Source organism: Chrysoperla carnea, chromosome 3, assembly GCF_905475395.1.
Source record: "Chrysoperla carnea chromosome 3, inChrCarn1.1, whole genome shotgun sequence".
NCBI classification, from domain to species: domain Eukaryota; kingdom Metazoa; phylum Arthropoda; class Insecta; order Neuroptera; family Chrysopidae; genus Chrysoperla; species Chrysoperla carnea.
This window is the reverse complement of record NC_058339.1, coordinates 25,764,210-25,788,313: the sequence shown is the minus strand read 5'-3', so window position 1 is coordinate 25,788,313 and position 24,104 is coordinate 25,764,210. Positions and strand designations below refer to the sequence as shown.

At 30.7% G+C, this 24,104-nt stretch overlaps 3 protein-coding genes across 6 annotated transcripts; 1 reads left to right on the top strand and 2 right to left on the bottom strand.

Moving 5' to 3' along the window:
- Nucleotides 1-1,793: 1,793 nt before the first annotated feature.
- Nucleotides 1,794-2,846, bottom strand: LOC123295388 (myosin regulatory light chain sqh). Of its 2 annotated transcripts, none has more exons than XM_044876725.1 (3): nt 2,724-2,846; nt 2,315-2,509; nt 1,794-2,255 (listed from the first exon to the last, which is right to left on the bottom strand). In XM_044876725.1, the coding sequence occupies exons 2-3, from the start codon at nt 2,502-2,504 to the stop codon at nt 1,921-1,923; spliced, it is 525 nt and encodes a 174-aa protein (XP_044732660.1). In that variant the 5' UTR covers nt 2,505-2,509; nt 2,724-2,846; the 3' UTR covers nt 1,794-1,920. The 2 variants fall into 2 exon arrangements, with proteins under 2 accessions (XP_044732660.1, XP_044732661.1); XM_044876726.1 differs by having other exon boundaries at nt 2,315-2,511; nt 2,727-2,750.
- A 1,826-nt stretch (nt 2,847-4,672) lies between these two features.
- On the bottom strand, nt 4,673-13,443 carry LOC123295351 (transcription initiation factor TFIID subunit 1). Its single transcript, XM_044876663.1, has 23 exons — nt 13,222-13,443; nt 12,705-13,161; nt 12,409-12,645; nt 12,107-12,289; nt 11,620-11,936; nt 11,250-11,506; nt 11,028-11,187; nt 10,573-10,813; nt 10,114-10,472; nt 9,931-10,051; nt 9,668-9,809; nt 9,476-9,606; nt 9,070-9,417; nt 8,878-9,011; nt 8,391-8,701; nt 8,111-8,313; nt 7,596-8,042; nt 7,294-7,536; nt 6,590-7,171; nt 6,109-6,249; nt 5,787-5,949; nt 5,371-5,604; nt 4,673-4,910 (listed from the first exon to the last, which is right to left on the bottom strand). Exons 1-23 carry the CDS (start codon nt 13,371-13,373, stop codon nt 4,702-4,704), a joined length of 5,772 nt encoding a protein of 1,923 aa, XP_044732598.1. The 5' UTR covers nt 13,374-13,443; the 3' UTR covers nt 4,673-4,701.
- Nucleotides 13,444-15,030: 1,587 nt separating this feature from the next.
- On the top strand, nt 15,031-24,104 carry LOC123295352 (DNA-directed RNA polymerase III subunit RPC1). Of its 3 annotated transcripts, none has more exons than XM_044876667.1 (23): nt 15,031-15,174; nt 15,241-15,376; nt 15,442-15,591; nt 16,545-16,821; nt 16,901-17,036; nt 17,718-17,807; nt 17,867-18,380; nt 18,512-18,748; nt 19,038-19,235; nt 19,295-19,574; nt 19,655-19,763; nt 19,829-20,028; nt 20,199-20,312; nt 20,370-20,527; nt 20,596-20,704; nt 21,267-21,386; nt 21,570-21,621; nt 21,861-22,021; nt 22,168-22,285; nt 22,344-22,473; nt 22,541-22,659; nt 22,726-23,233; nt 23,878-24,104. In XM_044876667.1, the coding sequence occupies exons 1-23, from the start codon at nt 15,131-15,133 to the stop codon at nt 24,100-24,102; spliced, it is 4,185 nt and encodes a 1,394-aa protein (XP_044732602.1). In that variant the 5' UTR covers nt 15,031-15,130; the 3' UTR covers nt 24,103-24,104. The 3 variants fall into 3 exon arrangements, with proteins under 3 accessions (XP_044732602.1, XP_044732601.1, XP_044732599.1); XM_044876666.1 differs by having other exon boundaries at nt 16,886-17,036; XM_044876664.1 differs by having other exon boundaries at nt 16,886-17,036; nt 21,267-21,621.

Here is a 24,104-nt window from a genome sequence, read left to right as displayed (position 1 = left end):
ATGGTAATGATTTAATTAAATTGTATGGAATATTTTTAATAGGGAATATTCATGAAATTTAAATTTGGCTCAAATATTTTTCTTCCGTAACTTTAATGACTGGACATTTCAAGTAAACCATTATTTTAGTAATTAATATCTTTTTAATTACTTAAAATTAATTAATAAAAGTACAAATTCAGTGAGAGCATTAAAAAATTTCTAAAACAGAAATTCAAATTTTTATACGGACGTGACATCAAAGTACGGGCTTGTTAAATTTGTTGACATACTGTATGATTTTATTTACTTACATTTTATATGGTATTTCATTAAATTATACTATTCTACGGCTTTTTATTAGAAAATTTAATAATAACGAGTGTGTAAATTCTGTGTTATAAATTCATTTTTTTTAAATGTAAATTATACATTGAACTGTCAAATTTGACAGATCACGTACTTAAACGTCATCAACAGAGAGCGCAAAAAAACTGCTTTTAAATATCTCATAACTATAATGTATTTTAAATATTTTTTTACACTTAAATACAGCATTTTTAAACAGTATTTATATTTTTTACTTTGTTATAACGGTGTAAACAATGAATTAAAAATATAAAAAAAATACATGAATATTCTCTATTGTTATGAAGTTTTTAATTCGGTAAAATTCGAGTTTAAATAAAACTGCGGAGTCTATCTTATTTTTAACAAATCTACCTTTTTTAACAAATGGTCTGAGAACACTGATGGCAGCACGGCCTTAACTGAGTACTTAAGCTAATTTGACGATCAAACACAGCGTTAAGCGTCAGCATGAAAATCAATCTTTGTATTTATGAAATAAAATACAGAAATACATATTACTATCAATAATTTTGTAGGATTTTATTACAACTTTATTTCCCTAGAATATGTTATGTAGAAGTGAAGGAGAGTCACCGTAGGTTGTGTAAAATTAAGAGCCCGCTGCAAAATTCGTGTCTATTGGTAATCACAATCTAATATATCCCAAATAATAGTACACACATTGAGTATTGACATATATACTACATCCTTTCCCGGTCACTCCTGAGTGAAGGATAGGCGTATCCATAGATAAAACCTAGTCGTGGGCGTATCCCCTTTTATAATAAATTTTTATGGACCATACCTTTATCTACGCGTTAGTAACTTTAAACTGTCCTCAAAATCTGCTCAAAATGTAGTGTTCATTATAACCTTACGCCTCATTTTAGCGTCAAGCAGTCTGTGATAATATTTTTATCCCTTGATTCCAATGTATATTTTACACCTTCCCTTGATGGGATTCAATGATTCCATTTTTTAAGAACTTTTTTTAAAATTATAAGTGGAATTTTTTTTAAATGAATTTAAAAAAGCACAAAAAAGTCATCAATAATTTTAAAATAAATACTTATTAATAATTTCCTTTCAAGTAATTACGCCTGGGTGTTACCTTAGCTGTAAATCGATTCATTGGTGTCGACTTTAAAACGTAATAGCACACTAGAAGCATTTTTGAAATAAATATTTATTTTAATATTATTTTTTTACTCCTTTGTGCATTTTTTTAAAGTTGTATCTATTTTTTGCAAAAAATTCTTTATTTCATTTCTAGTCAGGCACTATGCCAAACTATGCTAATTATAACTCCACCCATATTTTAAGTCAATAACCCTTTTTAAAAAAATCTAAAATCCTGTAAAAAAGTTAGTTGACAATGAAATAAAATTTTGTTTAGGCTAGGCTAAAAAAACTGAACAAACTTATAATAAAAATTAGTAATGTTTTATTTTTAAATAGTTTATTACATAAAAAATGGATTAATTAATATAAATGCAAATATTTTCAATAAATGTAACTTGTATCTGTTATCCCCTTGAATAACAATAACCCTATGCCAGGTAGGTAGGTAGGTAATACTTCTGATTCGATTTATTGTTCATCTTTTTCCTTAGCGCCGTGCTTCAAAATACGAGTAAATTCAATATAATCGAACATACCACTTTTGATTGGTGCTTCCCGATACATTTCATCAACTTCTTCATCGGTGAATCGATCTCCCATCGATGTTAATAACTCACGAAGACGTTCTTCATTTAAATTTCCACTGTTCTCTTCGTCGAAACAACCAAATGCATTTTTAATAACATCCTCAGGATCCGTACCTTGCAAACGTTCTCCAAATAGTGTTAAGAACATTGTAAAGTTTATTGGTCCCGGTGCTTCACCCATCATTGCTTCTAAATAATCATCTGTTGGATTTTTACCTAAATAATATTCAAATTAATCGTGGAAGACTAAAAAAAACAATAAATCATGTTTTTACCTAGAGAAGCTAACATATCATGTAAATCTTCTTTACAAACGAAACCATCGTGATTTTGATCAATCATGTTGAAGGCTTCTTTGAATTCAGCAATTTGAGCTTGATCAAACATAGCGAAAACATTGGAAGTTGCTCTCTGTGCTCGTTTTTTAGCAGTAGTACGACGGCCAGCTGTTTTTCTTGACGACATTGTGTCTAAAGTTCGGAAAAAAATAATAAATTTTATCAATACTTAACTACTAAGAAATAACTTAAATATTGAAACAATTTGATCATTGTAATAAAAGTTATGATTAATCACTTTTAACATCTTAAAATTTTGACAGATTTTATTGCATTTTTATGATTTTCTTGTAGCCGAGAGAATATAGAAACTGAATATTTTTGTAGAAAAACATATTTAAATTACCTTTTTTTTAAATAATTTAATGAAAAATTGAAAACTAAACAACACACACCTAATTAGCAGTTAAAAAATATTAAAAAATTGTATGACTCACGTAGAAATATCAAATATGTAAGTACTAATTACGTTAAGTTTATAATCATCAAATTGGTTTAAAGAAAGATAAAAATATCCCTTCTCCTTTTTTATACATTTATAAACATTTCTATTGTATTCGTTCTATTCCTATATCACATAAATGAATCGTACGAAAAAACACAAAGGAAAATGTAAATAAATGATAGTTATACTGGGTGTGCAGAAAAATAGTACACAAAATTTGAATTAATAATTAAAAAAAGCTTATATATACAAAGGACAATTCTCTTTTAATTCTATTACAAGCAAATTGGAGATCTCTCCGGACCCATGCCCTTTAACAACTTTTAAACCATATGATTTTGAAATCTGAAAAAATAGAGATTGTAGGACTCGATAATGATTTTCAACGAAAACTATTTCGAGCTAAAAGCGTTAATTAGGGGCAGAGTAACTTTAAATAGATATCATTTATATTTTTCACACTTTTTTGGAGAGTTCTCTATTACTTTGCAACTCATAGCTACTTTTTGCAAATGGAATGAAATATCTTTAACGCAGAGTTTCTCAAACAAATAATCTTTTATAAGATTTCAAGGATTGACAAAGTCATGTTACTTTTATAAAAAATATACTTTTATTCAATAATTTAAAAAAAATTTTAATATTTTTAGAAATTGAATTTATTTATAATTTTAAAATGACATATTCCTAATTTTAAAATAATACAAACTTAGTTTCATGTTTTGAAAATTTAATATAAATTTTGCTGATTCCTTACTTTTGCATGCATGCACAGTGCGAATACCTCAAATTAGAGCAATAATCATGGCCACTAATATATAAACTTTTATATTTACTATATTTCGTAAGATAACCATATTAGGAATGTAGGTCTTCTGTGCTTGTATTATTATTGTGTATTGATATTACCTTTAATGGTGTTCAATTTTTATAAGATGAAAAAGAAATTTTAGACCTAGTTATACCATGCATATATGTAATATGAAAGGTGTACTAAGTTTAGTCCCAAGTTTGTAACGCTTAGAAATATTGATGCTACGAAAAAAATTTTGGGGTAGGTGTTCATAGAATCATCTAATTAGTCCATTTTCGGTTGTCTATACGTCTGTCTGTCAACACGATAACTCAAAAACGAAAACATATATCAAAATAAAATTTTTATAGCGTAGTCAGGACGTAAAAAGTAAGGACGAGTTTGTAAATGAGCAATATCGGTAAATTGAGTCTTGGGTCCGTAGGACCCATCTTGTAAACCGTTAGAGATAGAACAAAAGTTTAAATGTAAAAATATTCTTTATAAAAAAATAACCAACTTTTGTTTGAAACTTTTTTTCGTAAACATGACTGTTTACCCGTAAGGGTCCAAATTAGGCGTAAATTGTATAGTATGTTATTATATGGGAATATCAGTTATATATGTGTAATCATTGTAATGTGATAGAGTAATCAACACTGTCTATGCATGGTATTTCAACAATTAACTCAGTCAATTGTTTATTTTCACTTGTTTTTACATTATTTTATTCAATTTTTTATTGCCTTATGGTATTAAATTCGAAATTTATTATATATACTTCGAATCTAACTCGAGTTAGTTTCCAATTCATATTATTGTTTCGTGAGTGGAAAATAGGAATACTTTTTTCATCTTTTACCAACACTTTATACTATCGCAGTAATAATCCGTCATACCTAATTTTCTTATTGGGCAAATTGTAGATGCAATAATAAAAAACCAAAATTGAATATATAAACTTTTTTTAATTTCTTAAAGATGTTACAATAATTACACTTAAAAATATACTAAATAGAAATCGTACTAAATATTATTTTTTTAATCTTAAACCAGGTAAAAAATAATAAATATATTTGCTTCATTTTAAAAATACAAATCACCATCTTCATCGTCAAGAGGTGGATTACTTTGATTTAACATTTCTTCATCACTATCACTCACAGCTAAATCGTTATGTATTTCCCTATCTGCAGGCGCGCTTATAGTCTCAACTTTTTCTTCCTTCTTTTGTGGTAAACCAGCCATTAAAAATTCAGAAGGATCATAATTTGGATCAACATCGACACTCTCATCTATCAAAATAAAAGTATAATTGAATATGAATTCAAAAAATAATTATAATAAGCGGTGTTCCAAAAAGAATATATACCACTATAAAACGTATTTCAATTAATATGTAGTCATCATCGGTATCAATTAGCTAATCGTAATTACTCTTATAGAGTATTACTCGTTTCTAATTTAGTGATGGTCTGCAGTACAATTTATTTATAAATATTATTTGCAACTTCTATAACTTCCCATTTTAATTCTTAAAGCTGCAGTTCTTTCTCAAGGTTACCATCAGTAAAGCACAAAGCCAAATATTGGGCGAAAAAATCGTGTTTTTATCCAAGGCATATTCTATGTTCGATCCTACTAGTATTTTGGTCTGTGTTCATAAACGAACGCAATCGAAGCCACGGATTAAAGTTAGTCTAATAATATAATGATATCTCGTTGAAACACCATAATTTTGATTAAAATTGTAACCTTGTATCAATTGATTCTCAGCTAAATCAGATTGTTGTGTTTGATAGAAACCAGCATTTCCTAATTGAACCATTGCTTCAGCAGCTTGTTGACTGTCATCATCAGCACCTAATATTTGTATACCCATATTATTATCAGACGGATCAACCGGTACACTAACACCAATTTGTTCTGGCCCGGGACTTAATGGAACTTCATCAAATTCTTCTTCGTCCTCACTTGAAAATTGTAAATCTTAAACAAAAATTAATCAATTTATTAGCTATGTTCTAACCACCAATTTTAAATTAGCGAAGAAATATTATCAAAATCGGAGCAAGTGTCATACTTGTACAAATTCCGTTCCTTATTCAAAATATTTCACAGCCACAAAATAATAGAGATTTAAAGGATTTTAAAATATATTCTAATTATACCTTCTTCTAACGATGGTGCAGTTTTCTTTCTTGGACGTCCACGAGGACGGCGAATTTTCAAGTCTACAATTTGATTAAATGCCGAACTGTCACCTTCAACATCCACATAGTCTAAATCATCCATATGTGTTTTGTTAAATGTATCCGGTGAACTTGTTTGACTCTGTAATAAAATCGTATTAAAAATTAGATGAGAAATCACAATTTAAGCTTTTTTCGAATTGACGACATTTTTTAATCTATTTTTTAGCTGTCTAGTTGTTAGAAACAAACCGAATTTTCGAATTTTATAGTATAAAACATATCATCTTTTTAAACTTACCATTCTGAAATCAGGTTCTGCAATTGTGTAATTATCTTCGTCTGTACCGAGCCAATTAGGATCCATATCAGCCTGTTCTTGCGCCACTCGCTCTTGAACAATTGAAATATTTTTTTCCAATTGTGTTAAATGCTCATCGTACTATAAATAAAAAATAAAAATTTGTATTTATAATTGTAAAATTAAATACACAGTGAATCAGGAGAAACGAATAAAACTCCAGAAGTGTATTCTACGCTTAAAAATAAAATAAATAACATACAATAGTAAATTGTTTTAAATATCCTGAAATCTAGTTTATGAAAAAAATTTTTAAATAAAAATAGTTCGATTTTTGTTTAGGAATAATAGTGAAAAATTTGTACAACTGTCGGGAATCAAATTCGATATTATTTAAAATTCTAATTTATTTAAAGAATATTTTTATGGAGTTTACTGCGCCTACATCACCTTATCGAATTAAAACTTATGTATACTTTACCTCCTCTAGAGTAGTTTTACAAGCTGTAACCATAACTTGTGCTTTCAATGTAAACGGTGATTCTTTACCATTATACATTTCACAATTCAAAAGAATTTGTTCAATATCTCTTAAAAATTCTTTACGGCTATGATATTTATGTGCTGATATCCGTTTCGATATTGTTTCTAAATCCATTGGTCGTTTAATTACATCATAATAATCCTTAACTAGTTTTTTATTTACAGGTTTTAAGAATGGCCATGATTCTGGCATTGTTTTCAATTTTGTATTGACAACATTCTCAAAGATAAATGAAAGTGCTACTTGATCATTATCATCTAATAACGGATTTATTGCTTTTTCTAAACGCATTAAACGATCTTCTTTTTCTCGTAACCGTTCCACGCAACGCGCTAACATACGTTGAGCAGCAACAGTTAAAGCACTTTTCAATCCATTGTACAATTTTGAATTTTCAACAATCTGATTGACATCAGCCAAAAATTCTTCTCTGCTTTGATATTTCTTCTGGCGTAAATTTTCACGTATACTTTGCAAATCCATTGGTCGTTGAATTATTTTATAATAATCTAACACTAACTGGAAAATTAACAACATTTTTATTTTGTTTTTCATAAAAGGATTCCTTACCGAACACAGAATTATAAAATCCAGATATTTTTGATGAATTATAAATTTCTAATTTTAAATCTATGACAAACCTTAGCATTCACAGGAAACAAAAATGGTTGTACATCTGGCAAATCTCGCATTTCATTTAATATTGCCTCTAATATTGTGGACAATACTACAACAGGATCTGTACGTCGTCTGTTTGCAGGACGCCTAGTAGCAGTTAAGTAATCACAGTGTAAATCGGCTCCAGCTCTTCTTCGTTTTCTACCACTCATAGCTTCTTTTGGAACTTTCAAAACAAGAGTGCGCCGTTTCATTTCTTCCGCATGCTAAGAAAAATTTGGTTTGTGAAAACATTTCATTGAACAAAGTTTTTAAAATAATTTACCTTCAATAATTTTCCAGAAAGTTTAACTTTTGTTCCATCAACATTTACAAGATCCTCATCATCAGCATTTAATTCTTTTTCGATCTCTTCTTCTTGTTCTTCAGTCATCGCTACATTTATTGGAGGAGCTGGACCAGAACCTTGATACAAAGGACATGCTTTATTTGTTCTCATGTGTCCAACTTGACCACAAGCTCCACATTTTAGTTTTAAATCAGGTTTTAGTTTGGTTTTACGACGTGATTTAGGAGGTGATGAGCTGATTGGTGATAATTTTGTAGCAGGTGTGGTCTGTGGCGTAGTGGTCTGGCTACTAACAGGACTTAAACTATTTTGGCTATTTTTATCGATATTGGTTGGCGTTTCAACATTTAAATTAGTTCCTGCATTCAAATTGCCTAACATTCGTTCTCGTTCTTGATTACGTTTTATTCTTCTTAATTGTTCCTGAAAAAATTTATATAGACATTTAACGTTTTCTGGTTGAAATCAAAAAGATTTCTGAGATTATTTACTTGTATTCGTCGTTTTTCTCGTTTCATTTCTTCCTTTTGAGCCTCGTCCAATGTTGCAAATTGTCGAATAAACGCTTCATCTTTCGTTTGACGAATTTTCAAATATGCATCTATTACAGATTGTTTTCGAACTAATTCAACGCGAGTATATTCTTTATTTTCAACTGAATCTCGAAATTTACGAATTATTCGTAAAACACGACCTACAAAAAAATATTTAAGTCACATAGTCGGGGAACAGAAAAGATTAAAATTATTATTAGTTTCAAAAATAATATACCTGTTTGTTGACCTAAACCACCTTGTTCCGCATTGTCTTCATCATCCTTTTTCTTGGCTTTCTTATCAGCATCACCGACATCTCCTTCAATCATCATTTTTCGTAATTCTTGTCGTTCTTGTTCTTCTCGCTCCAATGATAACTGTGTACTAGTTTTTTTGTTTGCTAACATATTTTCAATATTTTTACCCATTTCTTCTATATCAGAACTATCTTCATCGGAACTTTCAGCTTCATCCGTACTAAGAACTTCATTAGAAGCTAATACACGATTTTGAAGATCAAATATTCGTTGACATTCTTCTTTGTACCTAAAATTTTCAAAGTATATTCTCGTTTAGTAACTCACAACTGCAAAGATTATGATACAATTTTATCTATCACTTGGAACAGCATTAAAGTAGAATTTTTAACAACAAAATTTCTAAAGACATTCAGCGTCGTTGTCAAGGGGAAGGGAGCAGCTATCCTTCCTAGAGAGACATACCTTTCTTGATGTTCTGCAATCGAAAAACGATTTCCTCTTGAAAATTTAGTCATTCCCTCTTCACCAGCCTTTGCTTTTTCTGTAGATAAAGTTCTTACAACATCAATAACTTCCCATCTTGATAATTTTTTAATCTAAAATCAAAACGCCATTAAATTCAGTAAATAGAGATAAAGACATTTTATTTAATACCTCTTCTTCAGGTACACCAAATTTTCTTAAAAGTGCTTTTGCATTTTGTAATGATAATCTACGTAAATCAGCATCAGTTCCTGTGACGGTACGTTTTGGTTGTGATTCTTGTTCTTCTTTACTTTGAATAGGCTTATTTGGTACACGAACATAGCTGAAACCTTCTCCACAACCTGTTGGATCTGCAGGACCTGTTAATTGTAGTAAACATTTGCCTTTCATAGCTTGAATGTATGCACGTGTTGTATTCCACGGAGCTACCTTAATTTCATCATCCATTTTTAACTGCATTTCTTCATCATCGTCTTCAGCAGGTGCAAACAAGAATTTTTCACCATAACCTGCATCCTGTAATTTATCAATTATTAGTCAAACATAAAAAATGACTCTGAAAAATAAATTTTACTTTCAAACGTTGTTCAGCGGCAATCATGCTAAAATATGCACAACATTGTTCAGGTGAGACCATAGCTCTAATTTCTTCTTCAGTAGGTAATCGAAAATCTGGTTTAATTACCCACCAATTAGAATCCATACCTAGAAGAGACAAAACCAATTAAAAAATTAACACTTACTTTATAATTTCATAGATATTAACCTGTTCTTTTGAAATCAGCACATAATTTCAAACGTTTACGAATACTGCTTTCTGAGTGGGATGGAAATGCTTTTTTTATGTCATCCATTTTAATACGACGAGGTTGATCACGACTTTTCCAAAATAAACGATAAATAAACACCTAGAAATTCAATTCAATGAACACACAAGTAATTTATAATAGCATTCGTAGCGAAACACGCTATGTCATGGCAGTGCTAAACATGTTCTTTAAGAGTAACGCCAGAAAAAAAATTATTTACTTGTAAGAAATCTCGAACAAAATTATTAGCTCGTTTTGAATTTGGTCCAGGTACTTCATATAAAGGACATTCTTGACCAGCCACATATAAAGCATCCATTTCTCGAATAAAATATTGCTGTCTAAAATAATAAATCAAAAAATGTTATCTCGTAAAAATTTTTTAAATTAAATAATACTTTACCTTGTACGTATAACAAGAAAATCAGATTCCGGAATTTGATGTTCGTAAATTGGTGCTCGATACATATTATTTTCAACAGCTTGAATTGATTGACCCGGTGGCAAAATACCCAAAAATGGTGATGTATGTGCGTATGCAACTTCTCCGTAACGATAATTTTGTGGTCCTGTATCTTTACCAGCTTTACGTTTATAATAATTTTTGAGTTTTGAACACATTCCCACTTGATTCATTAACGGTGGATGTTCTTCACAAAATTCGATAAGAATGAGATCACCATCACGTCCTGTTAAATCTTCAGGTGTTCTCATAAAGAAAACATCTCCACCTCCAGATGCCATACGTTCTTGTTCTCTTTGCTAAAATTTTTCGTATATTATTTTTACTTGTTTTGTCTCAAATAAATTAAGTAACACAACGGATCTTAATAATGAATGAAATATTTAACAATAAGTATACCTTGGCTTTCTTGCGAATATGTTTCAATAAAGGTTGTACTGAATGTGGACCAGGTTGTGATAAAGCACCATGTGAATATTTTTTGATTGGAGGTCGATGGAAATTTCTTAAACGTATAGGCCCCATATGTGTTTGAATAAATGGTACACGTAATTCGACAACTGGTGTTGAATGTTGAATTAAATTTCCACCACCAACTTTTAATCGTAGAGACGTTTCTGATGATTTTGGCATGTAATATCTAATAAACAATAAACAATTTATTATTATAGTTTTATAGAAGTTTATGAAAAAAATTTATCTGTAGTTTTCCTTTGCACTGTTTTCTAGTAAAATTTGAAAAAATATTTCCTTTATATATGTAATTTTGTAAAATGTTAAGTTCCTAAAGACTAGAACAAACGTTTTGATGGCCACAAAGCTAAGTTTGTATTTATCAATTAAATATTACTTACATATCGTTTGAAATGTTAAATGGATCTCTATCAGGTGATTTTGGTGGTGGTGGTGGTGCATCTTCTTGTAAAACATTTATAACTCCGGCTTTACCAAGTAAGATTTTTGATTTTTTCACATGAGGATGAGGAATTTTAATTTTCGGTTGTGGTAGCGAATCTGAATAATAATAAAAAATTAAATTACAATTCGTTTAAGTTTTGATATTAAGAATACATTACCTGAATTAATTTTAGACGGATCAATATCATCTGGAATTCCAAGGACAATATTTTCATCATTTGGATCTAAAGTTAATATTTTTGGCTGAGGGATTTTCTCCATTTTTTCAGCATCCCAAATTACTTCATCTTCCCATTGTCCATACACAAGTTCTTCGTTTTCAACAGGGAAAATAGAGTACCAAGTATCATCTCCAGCTGGACCTCCTCCATCAGTTTCATTTCTTTGCATATTACTTTGTGCTTTGTTAATGACCCTAGTAATAAAAAAAAATTGTTAAAAAATCTTTGGTGTGCAAAAATAAAACGATACCATTAAAAAGTTTACAAACTTAAAAATCAGAAAAATTGAATTTGAAGATAGACTTACATTTGAGTTTTATTTTGTTTTGCAAGTGGTCCAGTTAATGGTGTTGATCCAATTCTATTTCCAGATCCAATTGGTGTATTTCCAATAGTTGTTCCTGCTTTACCCGGTTGACTGAAAGCTTGTGCTGTTCGATTGCCACTACTAGGAACCCAACCAGCTGCATTTGATTTACAGTTTAATTTTTGAAGAACTTTATGCTTAATATCATTTCCATCCCAAACAACATCATCTTCCCAATGAAGTTGTGAAACCATAAGAAATGCATCTTCTGGTAATACTTCATTCAAATTTACATTATTATCCTCTTCTTTATAATTCTATCAAAATTTCAATTAAAAAACAAAATAACTAATAGAATTATTAGAAACATCCTTAAGGGGATCCTCTTGTGTGATGGGTACAAAAAATTATTAAATTATTTTTTTAAATGCAAAAATCGGCCGTCACAAAAGGGGCCCCCTTAATAATTATAAAAATATGATCATACTTTATCTTTGAGTTTAAATCCATAATTAAAGCCGTCGCCAGTTTCTGGTACTTCTAACATATCATACCACACTTGCGCTGGACCAAATCGCCAATCTGCAACTCTAGGCCCTGACTGTTCGTTATCATTATTAAGATCGCCTTGATTGTTAAAACCCGGTTTCACTTCTTTTAAAAGTTTTTCCTAGACGAAAAACACAAAAAAATTAATTTTAAACTTTAATTTCATGTAGAGCCTCTTAATTATTAACAAATTTTGTCTTTTACATTGACTAATTAAAATCTAAAAGCTAAGATACGTACCTCATCATCTGATCTACATTGTTCTGGTGTTGGATTTGGAGCATAATTTAAAGAAAATCCTTTATGTTTAAGCCTCGATGTTTCACGATCCGATCCAGAGTCAGAATCACGATTTTTTCCCTCGCCACTACTCCGATGATGGTGTCGTTTTTTCCTACGTTTTCTTCGCACATGTCTCCAAATTTGTGGCAAACTGCTAGGTTTCCCTGGTCCGAATAATCTCGAAAATCTTAAAACCTTAAAATATCATTAATTTTCATTTCGTTTCTATTTTCTAAGATTTGATTAAATATTACCTTATCCACTCTAAAATCTGGAAAAAGTTCTGTGACATCAACATTGGCATATTTCGATGGTAACATAGCAGCAAGTGGTGTATCAAGTTTTTTCTGAGGGGTACTTTCAGAATTAGCATTTTTAATAGGTGAACCACTTGGTGGAGGCATTAACTGTGCATCAGATCTAGGTCCTATTCCTTCATCATCTGCATCATAATCAGTAACCCCATCCCCATTTTGTCCATCGTTTGTATAAGATTTGAAATCATTATCTTCAGCTAGTTCATTTATATCAGAATAATCTATGGCAGTGGATGACTTTTCATTGAAATCAACATTATTCTCAGAACTATTATCCTGATCACCGTTTTTATTTGATTCATTTACATTTTCATTGTTTTCAGTTTGTTCATCTTCATTTTTGCTGTCATCGTCTGTTCTCATCATATCCTCTAATAGATTACCCAAACCCAGTCTAAAATAATATTTATTAAATGATTCCATTCATTAGAATTAATTAAATTATTATACAAACCTTCCTAAGGAGGCAAGTTGTCGTCTCGATTCATTATCAAATACATCACTTTCTAGTTGCCCGGTTTCATTAATATTTCCAAATAAAAATGCTGTTAAGTCAATTCCCTCATTTCCTTCATCCAAATCGTCATTTCCATCACTATCAGCCATATATGCTTATTATTTTAACACAATAATAATAACAAAATACCTCAAAACAACTTTATTGACATCAAACCAAAATAAATTTAAGTCAGTTCATATTTATATATAATGGAGTGAATAAAGTGTTGCCAACTTGAGATATCTGAACATACGTTAACGCATACGGTTAGCGTAGGAAGTTATTATTATTTTTTTTGATGTATATATATATCGGCGTGAAACTTGAGTGGAGAGCGTAGCAGGAAAAAAAGCACCTGGCTAGGCGATGTCTAGTTCTCGGTCGATGCGTACTTTGTACTGCGCGTCAGTTTTTTGTTTTCAATCGATTGAAAGTGATTGAAAACAATTTGAACTAGACCTCGTATGAACCTAAAATTGCTTTTATGTTTCAACCACGGATATAGTAATTATAGTAGGGATGTAGTATAAAGTCCTACTTTAGACGAGGGAGTGTATCACTCAGGGGGGAAGCAATGTGCCTACTTTTGATTGGCTGCGGCTCTCATTTGTGGGAAATTCAAATAGAACGATAATATTTCGTGTTTTTTAGATTTTAATATTTCTATATCCATGGTTTTAGATTGCCTCAAGCAATATGCCTGCTTTTGATTGGCTACGGCTGTTCGCACTCTCAATTGCGGGAAAATTTAATTTAAATACAATTTTTAACTAATTACCCTTGGATGAAGGAATATACCTTTAATATTCCTATGACCGACTAATTACCTAAAGAATATATCGTAAATAATTCGTAAAATAATAAAAATAAAACTTCACTTATTTTAATTAAGGTTAGGTTCACGGGTACATAACTCAATACATAAATAAGTAGATAATAATTTCCCCAAATAAATTTTTACATTAATTTATTAATTAATCGACGTATTTTCGAGACCTTCTTAAGCCTTCTTTTGAATTTCATTAGTTAACTTATAATAGTTGTAACACTTAGGATTGAAGATTGAATATTCACTAAATTGAATATTGTTGCGTTTAGGTGACTTATATCGTTGAAAAAATTGTTTAAAAACAAGCATAAATACTTCACGTATTTATATTTCTTTACAAATTTTATTTTTCTTTTGAATATAAGATTATTTATTTATGTTGTCCGCACACGTCAACCATGTCCATATGTCAAACATGTTTCCATGCTTACAAACGAATCAAAAACACTTAAAGAAGGCTTTGAGCATACTTTAGTATGCGCCTAGTTAACAGCCAATAGAAAGTAGGCACAATTATACCCTGCCTCTTCCCCCTAAGTGAAACTCAACCCACTCGGTTAAACTCCACCCCTTTTAAAATATTCCTATATCCATGGTTTCAACAAAACATCAAAACATAAAGGTGTATTTTCATGCTGACGCTTGACGCTGAGCGTCAAATGGTTCACGTGGAGTTTAGGCGTGCTGTCATTTGGAAAAAACTATCTAAACTTCATGAATTATTTAAGTTAACTATATTTTTTTCAACTTGGTGTTCCAAGAACCCTAATTTGACGCTCAAAGCCAGCGTCTAGCATCATTATCAGGTTGCGATTATCTTTGGTACGATTTTTTTTCACGACATTGAAATGTCAGAATTTAATTAGTGTTGTATCCATAGAGATATGAATTCTATGATTGCCTCCCGTGCACTGAAATGATAGATGGATTGGTAGCCCTGTATTAACCATTAACCTATCATTTGAAAACATTCATGCCGTAATATAAATAACCTTAATAAAATCTGTATAATTAATCTTTTTTTATAATATTATAATGCCGAAAGAGCAATATCGAAACACCGATGTAGCTCGAAAAATGTAAGATTATATACTAAATAAAAATATTCAAATAATTACATTATTTGTAAATATCATGTATTTTAGATCTAGAATTACATTTGGAGTTGAGAGCCCCCAATCCATGCAACAGAATGCACATTTACAAGTAGTGGCAAAAAATCTTTACAATCAAGATGGGCAACGTACCCCAGTTCCGTATGGAGTACTTGATAGGCGAATGGTAATGAATTTTAGGATGATTTTACCCAACTTTGCAAGGGTATAATGAAACATTCAATTTTATAGGGAACCAGTCAAAAAGATGCAAAATGTCAAACATGTGATAAAGATTTGAAAGAATGTATCGGACACTTTGGGTATATCGATTTGGAATTACCAGTATTCCATGTCGGATACTTTGGAAGTATATTAACCATCCTTCAAACAATATGCAAAGTAAATAATTTGAATTTAACTTAGTACTAATGTAATTCGTATAAGAGTTAGGTCCCCAAGAGTTCTAAAATTATAAAAACTTGAGATCCCAAAAACATGTAGTGTCTGTAAATAAAATTGTAGTTCTGCCTGTAGTTGCGTTAATATGGTCGGAAATGGCTTGTTCGTTTTCGATGAGACTGCAAAAAAGATCAATTTTGGGCATATTTAGGACATTTATTTTTAATATTTTGAAATTAGAAGTTATAATATAAGAGGAGAGAAGAAAGACTTTGATTTGACTTATATAAAGTACACAAAAATTTGAAATAAATGTAAATATTTAGTTTCATAATAAAAATATGTAATTTTTATCACATATATAGCAGTGTTTGTGTGTTCTGTATACACAAACATAAAAATAGAATAAAGACATGAAGGGATTACATATAATCTTAGCCAGTTATAATAGGGAATATTCATGTATTTTTTTATATTTTTAATTCATTGTTTACACCGTTATGCCGCTCTCTGTTGATGACGTATAAGTACGTGATCTGTCAATTGGTGACAGCTCAATGTATAATTTACACTTTAAAAAAATGAATTTACAACATAGAATTTACACTCGTTATCATTAAGTTTTCTAATAAAAAGCCGTAGAATAGTATAATTTAATGAAATACCATATAAAATGTAAGTAATTAATATCATACAGTATGTCAACAAATTTGACAAGCCCGTACTTTGATGTCACGTCCGTATAAAAATTTGAATTTCCGTTTTAGAAATTTTTGAGTGCCCTCACTGAATTTGTAATTTTTAGTAATTAATTTTAATTAATTAAAAAGATATTAATTACTAAAATAATGGTTTAGTTGAAATGTCCAGCCAATAAAGTTACGGAAGAAAATTGTTTGAAACAAATTTAAATTTCATGAATATTCCCTATTAGATTGTGTTAATTTTTTTAGAAATGCTCACATGTACTTCTCAAACCAGAAGAAAAGGTAGCACTACGTTTGAAAATCGAAAATCCAGATTTATCATATATTTTAAAAAAAGTACTACGAAAGAAAATTTTAATGAAAGCGAAAAAAACAAATACATGCCCGAATTGTAAAGAAACAAATGGTGTTGTAAAAAAAGTTACTGCTTCAATGAAAGTGGGTGTTAGCGGTGGTTCAGTACTTAAAATTGTACATGAAAAATTTCGTAGTAAAAAAGACAACGTTATTAAACAACAACTAGGTTTGTTGATTATTATTAACTCAGAAAATGTCCTTTTTAATTTATTTTTTGATTTTTTTTACAGACGAGTTTAATTTAGCAGTTGATTTAAATTCGGAATTAAAGAATGCTTTATCAACAGGATTAATGCATATTCTAACTCCAGTTGAGGTGTTAAAATTATTTGAGTTAATACCAAGCTCCGACATTCCATTGTTACTTATGGATACAACTAGGTACGTATTACCTTCAAAAATTATTTTATTCCAAATATTTTAAGATACTTGAGGTATCCATTAATAAAACACATCAGAGGAGTACCGTAAATGTGTTTTTAGCACCTAGAACAAGGGGTCACAGCCCCTCACCCAAAGGTGAGACGTCTGCGGGTAAGAGATGCTCTTTTAAGTATATGAAGAAGCTATAAGATTTCGTTAGACCGAACGCCACGCAGACAGCTCACAGCTTCTCCATCGGAATTTCTCCCTGGATTAATGGATCCAAGGTTTCGGACACAAACATTTAGAATGACGCCTTGTAGGTTTCTCTGCCTTCCTTACAGGTTTTATAAGTGGGATCATAAACTGTGCTCTAGTAAATTTCAGGCGAGCACAGCCGAATGGCTTAGTTATACACTGTTTAACCTCAAATGGGCTTGTCGTAGTTATTCCTTGATTCAGTAAATTACGGAACATCTTGCTATAGAAATGACACGCTCAGGTGAAAGGGGCGTTTGAGACGCCGTCCTCTCATGTCAACAAGTCTGCTGCTTCATTCCTTTTAACGCCAGAGTGGCCCGGTACACAGATCAGTCGCATGCGTGGACGTGTTTTTCTGTTTTCTGTTACAATTATGAATCCAAACTTTAAACAATGATGAAAACCAATTATAATTTATCAAATTATTTTTATTTACAGAGCTCATCCAAAAGATTTAATATTAACACGTATGGTGGTTCCACCCGCTTGTATCCGACCATCGGTCGTTACACCTCTTAAAGCTGGAACGTAAGTACCAAAATAAACACTTAAATATTATGTATATTTGATGTAAAATTTCTTTTTAGAAATGAAGATGATTTAACAATGAAACAATCTGAAATAGTCTTTATAAATGATGTTATTCGAAAGCATAAACTATCTGGTGCTTCGATTACCATGTTCCAAGAAGGTTGGGATTTCTTACAATTGCAAACAGCCTTGTACATTAACAGTGAATTATCTGGTATTCCACAAGCAATGATGCCAAAAAAACCAGGTCGTGGTCTAGTACAACGTTTAAAAGGAAAACAAGGTCGTTTTCGTGGAAATTTATCTGGAAAGCGTGTTGATTTTTCAGCACGTACTGTTATATCACCAGACCCAAATTTAGAAATCGATCAAGTTGGTGTTCCGGTTCATGTTGCGAAAATTTTAACATTTCCTGAACGTATTAATAAATCAAATTTAGCTTTAATGAAAGAACTTGTTATCAATGGACCTAATGTTTGGCCTGGAGCTAACTATGTACAACAGAAAAATTCACCGTTTAAAAAATTTTTGAAATATGGTGACCGTAACCGTTTAGCACAAGAACTGAAGGTATTTTCTCACGCTATACACTTTATTCTAAAAGTTCGCTCTTATCATTTTATCATAACAGATCTATGAAGCATAATTTCAAAAATGTACCTTTTACTAAAATTGAATTAATAAATTTTTGTTTTGAATAGCTTGGCGATATGGTTGAACGGCATTTACGCGATAAAGACGTTGTTTTGTTTAATCGACAACCAAGCTTACATAAGTTATCTATAATGGCCCATCACGTTAAAGTTCATCAACATCGAACGTTCCGTTTTAATGAAAGTGTTTGCAATCCTTATAATGCAGATTTCGATGGTGACGAAATGAATTTACATTTACCCCAAACTGAAGAAGCCAAAGCTGAAGCTCTAATATTAATGGGGGTAGGTATTTTTTATTTTCCAATAAGTGCAGACATGTATTCCATATTTAGAGTTGTTGATAAAACCAGTAGGAGTAAGTTTGAAGGATGACTTCATCCAGTGCCGACTATATGCGATTTTAACGCTAAGACGTCAACGCCACGACTAAACAAAATGTAAACCACATATAATTTACCAAGCCTTAAGATTTTTCGGATTTTTTATCCATATTAAGTTTCATAGACAATAATTAAGTTTGTGTGCTTGATTTCCTAAAAGTTATTATTTTCTAAATGATTTATAATTTCAGAACAAATCTAATTTAGTGACACCGCGGAATGGAGAACTTTTAATCGCTCCAACTCAAGATTTTTTAACAGGATCTTATCTTCTAACTAAAAAAGACAATTTTTTAACACATATGCAAGCATGTCAACTGGCAGCAACGTTATTAGCTGGAGCTGATACACATCAACATATTGATCTTCCTCCACCTTGTATTCGAAAGGTAAATCTAAATAATTTAAATCTAGAATCACAAAGTAATTCATTGAAAAATTTTTTTAGCCTAGAGTAATGTGGACTGGTAAACAGATATTTAGCCTTATATTTCGACCAAATAATAAGTGTCCCGTTAAAGCAAATCTTTTTTCTAAGGGAAAATCTTATACAAAAAATCAAGAATTTTGTGTTAAAGATGGTTTTGTTTTAATTCGAAATTCGGAATTACTCGCTGGGACTGTAGATAAAAGCCATTTAGGTTCAGGTGGTAAAGGTGGAAATATTTTTTATATTATTTTACGTGATTTTGGACAAGAATATGCAATTAAATCTATGTGGCGATGCGGTGAGTATCGAAATATAATTTAACCAAGCTAATAAAAGCATGTAAAAAAAATGTTTAATTTTTTTAATAACTAAATATAGGTCGTCTTGCGTCAGCTTATCTTATGAACAATGGCTTTAGTATCGGTATCGTGGATGTTACTCCAAGTGTAATTCTAGAAAGAGATAAAAGCATGCTCGTAGAACAAGGGTATAACAATATACATGCATTAAATGTAAATTATCCAAAACTTTGTAATATAAAATGTATTATAGGTATGCAAAATGTGATGAAATGATTCGAGAATTACAAGAAAATAAATTACAATGTCAACCTGGATGTACTCCCGAGATGACTCTAGAAAATCAAATATTAAGTGAATTATCTGTAATTCGTGATCGTGCTGGTCAAGCTTGTATTAATCAACTCGATCCAACAAATGGACCATTGATTATGGCGTTAAGTGGATCAAAAGGTAATACGAATACGTAAAGCCGTTGGAGAACAGGTTAAAAAATGAAAACTGCCACACAATTAATTCTTGGAATCAAGATTGTTCATTAAATGTTAACACTCACATGAATTTGACTGTTTTTAGACTTTTATCTTGATTGTTTTTATAGTTATTTATCACTTTCTTTTCAGGATCTGTTATTAATATTTCACAAATGATTGCCTGTGTGGGACAACAAGCCTTGAATGGAAAACGTGTACCAAATGGTTTTGAAGATAGATCCTTACCACATTTTCATCGTCATTGTAAGTTTTAACTAAGCCCTATTCATTTCCCTTAATTAAATATTTATTCTCTTTTAGCAAAAACTCCAGCTGCTAAAGGATTCGTACGTAATAGTTTTTATTCTGGATTAACAATGACTGAATTTTTCTTCCATACAATGGGTGGTCGAGAAGGTTTAGTAGATACTGCTGTAAAAACTGCAGAAACGGGATACATGCAACGGCGATTAGTTAAAGTGAGTTTTATAAATTTAGTACGCTTAAAACAACTCCTCGAGTAACTTAAAATTGTAAAAATTTTTAGTCTCTAGAAGATTTGGTAGTTCATTATGATAAAACAGTACGAAATGCAGAAGGTGATATTGTACAATTTGCATATGGTTGTGATGGATTAGATCCAACTTACATGGAAGGTAAAATAATTTTACTAACAAATAGCTAATGTCTGCTTACTTCGCTGAATATAGGAGTATTTTTCCTCTGCACTATACTCTGTGGTCATATTGTTATTGAAATGACTAGCAGTTTCCCACCCGCTTCGCTGGGTAATTACAACTTTAGATTGAAAACAAAGACTTCCTTGTTATAGATTTCACTTCACTTGCTCTCACTTATTCCTACTTTTGTTCTCAACTACGACGAGCTTAATTTTTGTTGTAGAACCCTTTTTTTTTTTTAAATAAAATACGGCCCATGATTCTCGCTGATAGTAGAAATATCCAGTAGTTTTTGCTTTTATCCATTATAAAGAAATAAAAAATCAAATCTTTCCTCTTTATAATGTTAGTGTAATAATCGGTGAATGTCAATGATCACTAAATTATCAACGGCCAATAATTCGTGAGAGAAGTTTCGGCAAATGGCCTATGTAAAAGTTTATTCTAAAAAAGTTTCTCGAACATTTTTAAACGAAATTTTTTTGATTTTTTGAATGTGTTAAAATACACTTGTAATAATTAATCAATAATTTTTTAGGAAATGATTGCCCGGTAGATTTTTCCCGAGTATTAGATCATGTTAAAGCTTGTTATTCTTACCGTAATGAAAAACCTTTACTTGGTGTTCGTGTTAAAAAACTAGCTGATTATATGCTGGGCCCTTTTAATGAAGAAGATGATGCATCTTCAACAAAACAAAAACGCGAGTGGATCAGTAGAGTGGATGGCAAAAAATCAACAGTTGTTCAAAAACCTGAAGTAAAAGTAAAGAAAAGTGTGGAAGATATCCCAAAAGATTTATCAAAAACATTATCAAAAAGTGATAAAACAAAAATTAAAGAGGCGAAAGAAACTATTAGTGAATGTGTTCATGATTTTAGGAAACAGTTACGGTAAGATATGCTTCAAAGAAATTTTTTCTGAAAGTTCAATTTCGACTTACAAATATATCAAAACATACAAATTTAAACGTTTGAAGTTCCAGAGACGTTTATTATTCACTCTAAGACTTTTTTAAATAAAGATTCTGTTGGTATTCTTTTTGATATCTTTCGAATATTTTATAACGATTCTGCTGGTATCCTTTTTGATATCTTTCGAATATTTTCTATTATCCTTATATTTGTTTTAGTTACTTTATGTATCAAGTAGCAGATAAAATTGATAATGTTGAAGATAAATACCAAAGTACTAATGTAACTGCAAAAGAAATTGAAAGACTTACTTTAGGTCAATTAATTGAATTTTTAAAAATATGCAGTTTGAAGTATATTCATTCAATGGTTGAGCCAGGTAATTAAAAAATTTATTTAAATAAATATTTAGCTCATATTCAGCAATTTTGTTTTTGGTAAAATTATCAATATAGTTTTTGATTAAAACGCCGTTTAGTTTTGGATATATTAGTGAAAGATAATGGGTTATGTTTATTTTCTTAGGGACAGCTGTTGGAGCATTAGCTGCTCAAAGTATTGGAGAACCAGGAACTCAAATGACATTAAAAACTTTTCACTTTGCTGGTGTTGCTGCTATGAATATTACTCAAGGTGTACCACGGTAAGCTAAATATTTTATTAGTGCTTTCTTGCAGATATCAATAAAAAATATTTTTCAGTATTAAAGAAATTATGAATGCTAGTCAAAAAATAATGACTCCTATCATCATAGCGGAACTTCAAGATCCTTACGATCAGGAATTTGCTCGACGTGTTAAGGGTCGTTTAGAAAAAACTACTGTAGGGGAGGTATGAATAAATTTTTTGAATAAATTTTCCATCCCTTTAATGAAAAATAATTTCAAAATGATTTTAGGTTTCGTCATACATTGAAGAAGTTTACACACCCAGTGAGTGTTTCTTAATTATTAAATTGGATTTGGACAGAATACGTTTATTAAAATTAGAAGTCAATGCTGATTCGATCCGTTACAGGTAATGTTACATAAAGAAGTTCATCTATGAGTTTGTACTAAATAAAATATTGAAAAAAATTTTTAGTTTATGCACGTCCAAATTAAAATTAAAACCATCGCAAGTAGAAGTAAAAAGTGAATCAATTATTATAGTTTATCCAAACTGTGCAAAAGGAACCAGTAAATTGAATTTTGCTTTGTTATCATTAAAAATAGCCATTCCACAAGTAATTATCAAAGGTGTAAAAAGTATAAATCGTGCTGTAATCGAGCATACAAAAGTTGATGGGAAACCAGGATATCGTTTAGTGGTTGAAGGTGATAATTTACGAGAAGTGATGGCAACATATGGTGTAAAAGGAACGCATACTACATCAAATAACACGTTTGAAGTATATACAACTTTAGGAATTGAAGCTGCACGTATTACTATCATGAATGAAATCGATAGTGTTATGAAGGGTCATGGTATGAGTGTCGATTATCGTCATATCATGTTGTTGGCAGCACAAATGACTCATACGGGTGAAGTTTGTGGAATTACTCGACACGGACTTGCAAAAATGAAACAATCTGTTTTAAATTTAGCTTCGGTGAGTATTCTGAATAACAAGAATGATCAATGATGCTTTAAATTAATTCGGCTACAATTTTTGCTCTATGCAATGGTGCGTTTTCTTTCTAAAAACTTCACGAATCGTTGTAGTATATTTCTAATATTTTTTGGCAGGTTTTTCCACACAATCATTTGTATGAGACGTAGTTTTCTTTAACCTTGGTTTGTTTTTCTATATTTTGATGCGTGTCGACTCCTTTGCATGTCAAATTGTGGTTGTAAAAAAATTCCCAGCGACAAATGATGTGTGTTAATTTGATCAGCTACTGCAAACATAATAGATAGATACAGGCTGCCTGACAAAAACTTTTTTTTGTCTTGCCATTGTAATAGAAATTTCCAATCGTAGACGGTCTGTTTCTATTATTTGTAGCAATAGATTTTCCGAAGAAAAAAATGTTACCGTATTTACCGAGATCTTACATTATTTCATGTACAAAATTCTCAGAAATAATTTACCTCAATATTTTTCGATCTATTAAAATAAGTTTATCTGAAATTGTGCAGAAATCTCGTATGTACTTTAATCTAACCACATATAGTAAACATTTTCGAAATTTGAGAACGCAAAGGGGTTGTTTTATTTGAAGGTCTTGTTTAAATGTCTCATTTTTGTTTTAGTTCGAAAAAACAGCTGACCATTTATTCGATGCAGCATATTACGGACAAGCAGACAAAATTAATGGTGTATCGGAAAGTATTATTGCGGGTCAACCAGCACCTATTGGTACAGGAATTTTTGGTTTATTACATAAACCACAAAATGTAGAAACGCCATCAGATGTTCGACTTTTATTTGATGATGCTTTGAGCAGTGATCTTACAACCGAAGATCAAAGTCTCTAAAA